General features: G+C 42.2%; 2 protein-coding genes and 2 non-coding genes across 4 annotated transcripts; 3 read left to right on the top strand and 1 right to left on the bottom strand.

Annotated features, from left to right (window-relative positions):
• Window positions 1-168: 168 nt before the first annotated feature.
• On the bottom strand, window positions 169-5,102 carry mlnl (motilin-like). Its single transcript, XM_072382643.1, has 4 exons — window positions 5,006-5,102; window positions 2,100-2,278; window positions 1,485-1,615; window positions 169-709 (listed from the first exon to the last, which is right to left on the bottom strand). The coding sequence occupies exons 3-4, from the start codon at window positions 1,602-1,604 to the stop codon at window positions 404-406; spliced, it is 426 nt and encodes a 141-aa protein (XP_072238744.1). The 5' UTR covers window positions 1,605-1,615; window positions 2,100-2,278; window positions 5,006-5,102; the 3' UTR covers window positions 169-403.
• On the top strand, window positions 4,419-9,773 carry nop56 (NOP56 ribonucleoprotein homolog). The gene is made up of 12 exons (XM_072382637.1): window positions 4,419-4,498; window positions 5,179-5,268; window positions 5,352-5,466; window positions 5,665-5,829; window positions 6,081-6,279; window positions 6,686-6,873; window positions 7,217-7,368; window positions 7,572-7,672; window positions 8,187-8,335; window positions 8,560-8,681; window positions 8,946-9,047; window positions 9,290-9,773. The coding sequence occupies exons 1-12, from the start codon at window positions 4,496-4,498 to the stop codon at window positions 9,605-9,607; spliced, it is 1,704 nt and encodes a 567-aa protein (XP_072238738.1). The 5' UTR covers window positions 4,419-4,495; the 3' UTR covers window positions 9,608-9,773.
• LOC140304273 (small nucleolar RNA SNORA26) lies at window positions 7,013-7,143 on the top strand. The gene has a single exon (XR_011915266.1). It is a non-coding gene; the product is annotated as a small nucleolar RNA SNORA26 (small nucleolar RNA).
• LOC140304268 (small nucleolar RNA SNORD57) lies at window positions 8,802-8,869 on the top strand. The gene has a single exon (XR_011915260.1). It is a non-coding gene; the product is annotated as a small nucleolar RNA SNORD57 (small nucleolar RNA).
• Window positions 9,774-10,153: the final 380 nt, after the last annotated feature.

Here is a 10,153-nt window from a genome sequence, read left to right on the forward strand (position 1 = left end):
GAGAAACAAGTCACTGTAAAGCAGTCAAATGTCAGAGCATGTTTTGAAGCAGTTGTGAAAAGTCTTTGCCTTTTCATCTAAGTGTTGTGACATCTGAGAAAGCTGCTGACACCATGTGGCCAACAATCTGAAGTGCTCTCTCAGGAATTACGAAACAAGCTCCAGAAGGATTCAATAGCTTTCCTTTATTGACTGATTTAATGAAACACAACAAAACAATTGAGCATTCAGTGCTTTCTTTGAAGATTTTTACAGTATTCGTCACTTCATGCCTTCGGCCTTGTTACTTGGCTGCAGAGACAGAGAGTAAAGGAATGTTATGGTCACCAAATAATTCTTGAACCAAAACATTATTTTCTATTTGGCTTCTTTTAATGTGTATTACAACTATATCATGCACCAGTCAAATACCTTTCTGACGCTCCTCCACTATTTCATGGATGATCTCTTCGAGCACCGGCGCCACGTGTTCTAGTTGTTTGGGTGAAAGACGGACAGCTATCTCCATCGTTTTATCCTGGACACAACAAAAGCAAGAATGACAAATATTTTGCAGGTGAACATTTGGATGGCACAGGGAGTAAAGGTGGTGCATGTGTGTACTCACAGGATTTCCATCATGTTGCACTTGAGGAAGCTGTTGGGTGATGACTTCTTCGAACTGACCGTCCTCTGATCGAGTCTCCATGTCTTTTTTATTGTCTCGCTCCTGGCACACAAACACAGGGGAGAAGCATACAAATGTATATGAAAATAATGTAAAAAGTACTGCAATGCCAGATAAACATTCTCTTGTGTCTTTTATTCATATTTATTAAGATCTAGGTATGTATGGATACATCTTTTATGAAAAGACTCTTAGTTTCCTCAGACACAGACAGCTAATATATGCTGATTTGGACCTTCTGGTAAATTACAAAACACTTTGACAGTTGCACGTCTCAGTTGCTTGTTCAATTCAAGCAAGGAGTGGACAGATGTCCAAGAGTTGGAGTTAGTTTCTTCATGTCTGTCTTGAAACTGGAATCAGGGGCATTGTATTTTGTTTCTTACTTATGAAAATATGGCTTCATTATCAGATTAACTGTTAATCAAAATATTGGCAGATTGTGTCTTCTGAAGAGCACTAACCAATTAGTTGACCAATGCTTTTACCTCTATATTTTGCGTAGGGAATAAGAAGCTTATCAGCTTATCAAACAGATTCAGTAGAGAAAAAGTCTTATATTACCACAAAAAGTTGGTATTGAATTGTTACTAAGCCTGCAGCTGGAAGAAACATTTTCTTTCAAATCTGTTATTCTGCCAATTAATTCCTATTGGTGGGGGGGGGTTAAACCAGGCTTTTACTGCCATTTGTACTGAAAAGTTTGCCGCCAGGAAAAAGAAACATTGTCACAGGAGCTGCTGATTGATTTCTTTTGTTGCATTCATGATCAATTAATTGACTGGTTCGGCACTACTTCTGCACACAAGCTGCTTACCTTCATCAGCAACATCTCCTTTGGGCTGAAGAACGTGATGTGTCCCTCTGTTCTCTCGACCAGAAGCGCCACCAGGCACAACAGCACCGTGCAACCGGCCACTGCTCTGCGCATGCTCATTCTGCTCTCACCTGCACACACACACACACACACACACGTATTGGCATATAATCTTACACAAAACGAAGCACAGTCCATTCAGAGCAGAAGGTTTATACAGATATACAACAATGTCCGGGGGATGGGCGACCCCGTGAAATCTTTTTTTTGACAGTGAAAATAGGTCAACATTTGACATAACATGCACGAACAACTCACTGATAATAGCAAAGAGAAGGACTCAAAGGATCTCTCTGCCTATGTAAGAACTAGGTTGGCTAACAGATAGGAGATAAGGAAGAAGAAGGGATAGAGAAGTGTGGGGGGCTCTGTGAGGCAGAACAACAAACTGCTCCACAGATAAGAGAGACAAGAACCTGGAGTGAACCAGCAATACTTACGATAGCAACACAGCTCTGTATACGAATATGAGCGGCTGAAGAGAGGACATCAAAGAGGGGAAAGGCAACAGTAAAACAACAAAGAGAGAGGCAGAGCGAACTATATCTCACTCACGTGCTGTGTCAGCCTTGTTCAGTTACTTGAAGTTTCCTTTAAGATGAGCAGGGCTCCTGTCTGAGCATCAGCTTGTCCCTCTCAGCCTTTATAACAAGCCTTCTCCCGATCCTTAAACTTGTTGCTGTCCTCCCTCACATCCGCCTCTCAACAGGCTCCTTCAAAGACTCTCTGCCATGCTCCTGGAAACACAGACATTACGTGGGAATCTTGCTTTTTTATAAGGGTAATAAGCTCCCCATGCTGTTTGTATGTAGGCCTTTGACAAGACTGACACATTGACACATTGATGAGTATCCCTGTACCGTGTGGACAGTGTTTGTTTGCGTTAAGTATGGGTAGCTTTTGGTCTACAGACTCCATTGTTAATTATTCGTCAGAGAACACAAAAAGTCTCATATTTTTCATATTGTCATATGATCTCCCATGACCGCAAACACACATTTGTATAACGCAACTTGGGATGAGAATGATCACATTATAATGAAAACAAAGTGCGAACTGAAAGACAAAGTTCAATCTGTACATGATTTTCATGAGGGTCACACAGTTAGATAGCAAAAGGAAACAGCCAGGAGACAATCTGTCCTAAGAGGTCAGTCATAAATTCTCTGCTCCAAGTTATTATCTAACACAAAGTGACATTTATAAGCTGCCAGGAAATGGTGAACGTGTGCACACAGACCCGCATACATCCGTTTCTTAGTAACCCTGTGACTCTGAAGAGCTTTATAGACATTTTGAAATGTTATTGCACTTTAGGTTTATGCTGCTGTCCAAATACTTGGCAGGAATGGGCAGTTAAAAATACCCCCATTACTCGATCTGGCAAGTCAAGTACGTGAGTACAGTTGCGCATCTTCTTTGGCACTTTAATATAACACCACCAGAGTGACGCATAAGCTCATGTTGCATTTTTCCATCACCACGCACTTGGAGTCTTTCATGCACTGTACTGTAGGTCCACTCTGTGCAATAGTTTTTCAGTGTTCTGTAGATTTCCAAATCTTTATAATCTTTAATAAGTCCTGCCATTTCCTGTCTCTTTGCCTATCTCTTTGTGGTTGTTTTGAGTCCCCTTATGTAATTTTGTCTGATTGCAGTAGTTTTTTTTCAGTTTTTGTATCTTGTGCTGATCGTTTTGCATCTTCTAGTAATGTTTTGCCCACATACATGTCTTTAGGCCAGGTGTTTTTCAAAGCTCCAAAAGAGACAGAAAACAACCTAAAAGACACACCAAACAACCACCAAGATACATAACACAAGTAGAAAATGAAAACAACCAAAATGAGAACTATACAACCGAAAGGAATTGCATAACAACAACAACAACAAAAAAGCTCAAAGCGACTACAAAGACATTTAGAACTAAGCAACAACAAGGAGAAACAACCAAGAGACTTGAAGTGATGACATGGACAGACACAAAATGCTCCCAATTACACAAAAAAAGGACAGACACCAAAAAAAAAACAGAAAGAGAAAAGAATAACTCCCACTCAAAATGATAAGTAATACTTTAGACATATGCAAAATGTAGCTTTTGCTCCCTGGTAAGTATGTGTGATAGAATAATCATTAATGTTTCATAAACATCCAGAGACTGAGATATATTAAGGAGGACATCGATCCACCTATATCCGCCTTCGTCTGAGTGCAGGCCCACAGTCCTTATTTGAGAACCCCTGCTTTAGTCGTTTTGTGTTGGCGGCGTGTGTCCATATCTCTGTTATTTTTTTGTACGTCTTGTATCTCAATGCAGTCATCTGTATACTTACTGCATTGTATTGTGACATTGTTGTTGTTCTCTTCAGGTGGTTTTGTATGTCTTTGCCCTCATATTTCTATTTTCCTTTTTTGCCGTTTTCATGTGTTACTTTATGCTTGTTAAGATTAGATAAACCTTCATTAATCCCACAGTGTGGAAGTTCCCTGCATTGTGCCCCCTCACAGTTAATTTGCTTATCTTTTAACCTGATCTTTCTTTTTAAAGTGTCCCTGAGGAGATGACAATACTGTGAACCAGAGTATGCAAGAAACACCTTTGTGGATGTGCAATCGTCTACACTACAGTCAGTAAATAATGGATTTGAATAACAGAGGAGATATTTTGTGATGCAGCAAATATTTTTTTCTTTTTTATTGGTTTGATGTTTTCCTAACAATTACAAGAAACATACAATAGCACGAGCCCTAACATTTTAAATGATAATCCTTTTCACTACCTGAATCCATGCGCAACAAGGAGAGAGTTTGGCTGGATCGCGCGATGTTAGCACAATATCGCGGGATCTGGGCAATGTGGCAGCTTGCTGAAAAGTGATCGCAGTCTTTTTCTGTGAGGCGAACCACCAGGGCAGACACGCATTGCGTGCTGCTGCAGAAACTTTGTAATCATGGTAAGAGAAATGGACTTGGCGATCTGAACTTTACTGCAAACTTATTCTAGCACTATAAAATACAAGACTTTTTGTTAAACTGCGGTCGTTCCAAAAGAAAAACGTCTAGATTGATAAGTATAATGTTGTCTAGTGGGCCTTTCAGCACTTCGCACTCTTTTAGCGGGAGTCTTTAAAAGTATTTTTATTTGAACAATTTAAGCATATATATCTTGTATTAGACAATAGCGGTTTTGTTAGTCGCAGTCATGCAGCTAACTCCAGTAATGTGCATTTTAACTTTCTGAACATGGGTTGGCGTTAGGTGGTTTTAGCTAGGCTGTTAGCACATGTTAGCTTAAGAGCACGTTGGGGTGGGCCCAGGTCAACACGTGGGTTCGTCAAGACGACAGCGTGGTGACGTGTTAAGGTTTTATCAGTACAATATACATTTTAAAACAGTCGTATAAGACATTGATAGCTACTCAATTTAAATACAGAATCGCATATTTGACTCAACCTACCAACAAAAAAAAAAAAGGTTGACTTGTGCCGCACAGCTGACCACGTGCAGACCAGTGGTAACTTCCGCTTCACCCAAAGTTTCTACGCACACGTTTCATTGTTTGTGCTGGCGTTGCATGCTATCAGTTAGTAGATGTCTGGCTCCCTTCTCAGTATTGGTACTCTGACGTTTGCAGGTATTGCTGCACGTGTTGTTCGAGCATGCGGCGGGCTACGCACTGTTCGCCGTCAAAGAGGTGGAGGAGATCGGTATGCTGCTACCTCAGGTGAATCTGCCGAGCTAACTTTAGCTACTCGAGTCTGTTTTTCAGATGAGGAAAGGCATCACTCACTGTGTGTGTTTTATCAGGTTGAGGAAAGCGTGCTGAACATCGGAAAGTTCAACGGCATGGTGAGCCTGGCTGCCTTTTTCCCTTTCAAGTCTGCCCAGGCTGCCCTCGAGAACATGAATGCTGTTTCTGAAGGCAAGTGTTTCCCATAGTAAGATTAAAGTATCCTCAGCTGTAATGATGTGATATATCTGTCAATCCACTGAATTAAAATGCTGACGCTTAAATGTCCTGAACATCTGAGGAAAGACGTTTTGACTGTTTTAATATTTAACTGAACATTTGACAACATAGTTTCATGATTTCATCCAAATGTGTCATTTTGTTATCTAGGTGTGGTTCATGCTGATCTCAAGTTGTTCCTGGAGACAAACCTTCCCCTATCTGGAAAGAAGAAAGCTGTGTTGGGGGTTTCTGATGCAAAGATCGGAGCTGCTTTACAGGAAGAATTTACCATTTCTATTCAGACTGGAGGGGTGGTGGCTGAGATAACCAGAGGTGAGGGGGCAGGTTACCGGTTCTGTGAATTGTGAGCAAATGTACCTTGAATATGATTGAGTTGAAATTGTTATGAAAGATGTTTTTTTTTTATTTTTTAAAGTGGTTTGTCATGATGTGATCTTGTGATGCTGAAAATCATGATGGTTCATACTGAAAATCTGAACAGCCACAACAGACGCTTGCTGTTCTGACCCTTTCCCCTTAACCCCAACAAACTCTTTTCTTTTTTCTCTTTTTTTGCCCGGCAGGCGTGCGTTTGCACTTTCACTCCCTGGTTAAGGGCCTGACTGGCCAGGCTGCCTCCAAGGCACAGCTGGGTCTCGGTCACAGCTACTCCAGAGCGAAGGTCAAATTTAATGTCAACAGAGTCGACAACATGATCATCCAGTCTATTGCTTTGTTGGATCAGCTTGATAAGGACATCAACACCTTTTCCATGCGCGTCCGGTAGGTTTCTGATCGGAACAAAATGTTTAGTTTAGTTTTCATTCTGTGGTTACATTATCGCATAGCACCTATATGTGAGGGCACAATGGTATAAATTTACTGGAAAGGTGTAATTTGGTGTGTTGGTTATTTGGGTCCTAATAAACTGGCTCTGACCATTTTTAGTTTTATTCGGTCTGCAAATGAGATTCCTGTTTTGAGTATCCTCCTAATGTTTACCACAGGCAGTGCACCACAGAATATTGTCTGTATAGAAACAGGAGGTACATCAACCTCCCCTGACACTTGTGCTTTGCTAGCTAATGTCTGCTAAGGCATCACCCTTGGGTGAGACACCTTGCCACGTGTATGTCAGTCTGGCGTTGCAGCTTGCTAACAGTTGAACCTAACAACTGTTTCTTTACAGTGAATGGTATGGCTACCACTTTCCAGAGCTGATCAAAATTGTGTCGGACAACTCGATGTACTGCCGATTGGCCCAGCTCATTGGAAACAGGAAGGAGCTGTCAGAGGAGAGTTTGGAGAGCTTGGAGGAGGTGGTGATGGACAGTGCCAAGGCTCAGGCCATTCTGGACGCATCGCGCTCCTCTATGGGTCAGCACACTACATTCTAGAGTTTGATCTGTACATGGCTGCATTTGCTAACTGTCTTCAGAAGAGCTAATGCAGCCACTTTGTGGTTGGTTTAAGCTCATATTGATGTGTACTCTTTAGGGATTTACAGATTAATTTTGTGCCCCTTTTTTGCCCACCCTGGACCAATAATTGTCCCTGGTGACTAACACAGGGGGGTAGAGAAGCTCTCTCATAAACCTGTAGTGAAGGCACTAATCCTCGCTGCGGATCCTGTCGGGAGAAACAAACTCATTTTGCACCCAACATAATATGCCGTATGCGTTTTCCTCTGCTCATTTCCTCCTGGTTGTTTCTCCTTCAGGTATGGACATTTCTCCTATTGACCTGATCAACATAGAGCGGTTCTCAAGTCGCGTTGTGTCTCTGGCTGAGTATCGGTTGGAGCTGCAGGAGTACCTGCGGTCCAAGATGAGCCAGGTGGCACCAAACCTGGCAGCCTTAATCGGAGAAGTGGTGAGCACAATATCAAATATGTGTTTTTACATTGGACACGGGACCAATGATGTTATGCCAAAATCTGTCAATCCACTGAATATCTGTGGTGAAAAACATATCCGGTGCTGATGGTCCTCCAACTGTATCCAAGTTTAAGTTTGAGCTTTTTGTGGTGGAAGACTGATTGTTGGTTTTTTTTTGGTTGTTTTTTTTTAATTTAGGTTGGCGCTCGACTGATTTCTCATGCTGGGAGTTTAACCAACCTGGCGAAGTACCCAGCGTCCACAGTTCAGATCCTGGGAGCAGAGAAGGCCCTGTTCAGGTACTGGGGCACCCCCTCCCTGCTGGGGAAAGATGTGGTTGCAGTGATGGCAGGGTTGGGCCGGAGCAGAGCAGGGTGACCATATGAAAATTAAGTCTCATTTGGAGTGATCCCTCTCGCCCTAATGCACCCCCACAGTCTGAGCATCCACTCACAGCACAGAGGTAGAATATTGGAAAGACTTACTTGAAGCTGTTTTTGGTTTTGTTTTTTAATCCATATATGAAACTTTCCTGATGGTAATCACCTTCAATTTATTTAGTATTACTGTTAAAAGTTGTGTGATTGGACCCACCCCCCTAATTTCAAGTGTTGATGTGAGAGCAGAGTCCACCAGAGGGTGCTATTCATTTTCAGACAGAAAAATTGTTGCCCGAATCTAAACCAAAGAAAGTGTCCTTACTGACGACACTGATTCAAAGATTCTCTCGCTAACAGATTGGCTTGTTTTCAATTGGAGAATTCTCATTTCCCGGTTTATCCTGAATGTGAAAGCAGTTGTATCTTCACACAGAGCCCTGAAGACACGTGGCAACACCCCCAAGTACGGCCTCATCTTCCACTCAACCTTTATTGGCCGTGCAGCTGCCAAGAATAAAGGACGCATCTCCAGATATCTGGCAAACAAATGCACTATCGCCTCACGTATTGACTGTTTCTCTGGTAAGTGACGCCGTTGTAACATAACAATGGTAAAACTTTACGTACGTGCCTGGGCTGGTGGCACAGTTGCCATGATGCGTTTATTTTTCGTCAACAGTATTCAACCCTTGGGTTGGTGTTGAGAAGCTATTGCCTGAGCAAAGCCCCGTGCCTTTAAGAGACACGTCAGCCTGTTGTAATTCCCACTGAGTTTGAGTTGATCTCTGGTTTTAACTTTCTTACAGAGGTGCCCACGAGTGTGTTTGGTGACAAGCTGCGTGAGCAGGTGGAAGAGCGCCTGTCTTTCTACGAGTCGGGCGAGTTGCCGCGGAAAAATGTGGATGTCATGAAAGAGGCTGTAAAAGAGGTGAGTTTGGTCTTTTATAGAGCCCAGTTTGGGGGTGGTGCACTGAGCACCACAAAATATCCTGAAATGGCCTTTTCCTTTTTCTCAAAATGACATACGATCAGTTCAATGAGGCAATGCTGTAAATGATGAAATGTCTTTCCCTGACATCACCGTGGGGGTGAAAGCTGATTTAATGAGTCTGATGCAGCATGAATGATGAAAGAAAAATAACTCCTGCTTTAACCCTGGTTTATTCACATTCTTTGTTCTTTGTCAACTCAGGCGACAGATGTTGCTGCTGAGATCAAGCGCAAACTAGAGAAGAAAGAAAAGAAACGCAAGAAGCGTGAGAAGAAGTTGCAAGAAACCAATGGCGATGCAGAGGTAATGTTTTGTTTTAGCTTCTGGCCCTGCGTGTTTGATTTGAGAGTTGACCCTCACAATGTGGTCTTTTCTCAGTGTACGACATGCTAAATTAACTTGACTCCGAACCATTGGCTGGCCCTAATTAGTGGGCTTGATCACTGAAGAGAGTCTCACATTTAAGCCATTTGAAAGATACTTTTTTTTTTTTTGGTCAAAGGAGGAAAGATTGATCCTCATGGTACTTTCTGTTTGACCTGAAGGTGGAGAATCAAGAAGCAGATACAACAATAGAAAAGAAGAAAAAGAAGAAGCAAGCTGCTGAGGAGATGGAGGTCCAGGCAGAGGAGACTGCTGTGGCTGAGAATGGAGCACAGGAGACCCCGGGCAAGAAGAAGAAGAAGCGAAAAGCTGAGGCAGAGGACCTGGAGGCCCAGGCAGAGGCCACAGATAATGGAACAGAGGACACTCCAGCTAAGAAGAAAAAGAAACGACTCAGTGAGGCTGCGGATGCAGAACCAGCAGCAGAAACTGTTGCATCTGAGAAGAAGAAGAAAAAGAAAAAACAGACTGCAGAATAGACTGAACAGAGACTGAATTATTTTTGTGTACAGCTTTATTTTTACTTATATAGGCTGCTTTATGTTCTGTCTTTTGTTTTTGCAACGTCAGATCAGATGGTTAATGCTTGTAACTGTGCCTTTCAATCGGTTACTTATACTTTTGTAAATAAATCCTGTATGAATTAAGGTTTGAGCATTAGTCTTCATCTAATTTCAACTATAAACTACTTGAACATGGCCTCCAAAAGCTGTTAAACAGATCAATACTGGTTGGATGTCCTAATAACCTGTGGAAGAGACCATAAACCAGGGTTTCTCACATCCACGTTCCTCCTGAAGCTCGTACCACGATACCGGTTCAGTTGGTCCCAATGGAAATGACCCTCAGTTGACCTCAAAAGCAGGTGATGGTTTAAAAAGATGCCAGCATATGACAATGCAAATGCACCAAATAGGCCAAAAAAAAGAAAAGCGAACATTCGGTGGGCTTTTGATGTCCATGTGTAAGCTCTTAAGATATGTGGATTAAAATGGGGACACACAGACATCAGTTGTCATTTTGCA

This window comes from Leuresthes tenuis, unplaced genomic scaffold (assembly GCF_036924035.1).
Source record: "Leuresthes tenuis unplaced genomic scaffold, fLeuTen1.0.hap1 SCAF_3, whole genome shotgun sequence".
Taxonomy (NCBI): domain Eukaryota; kingdom Metazoa; phylum Chordata; class Actinopteri; order Atheriniformes; family Atherinopsidae; genus Leuresthes; species Leuresthes tenuis.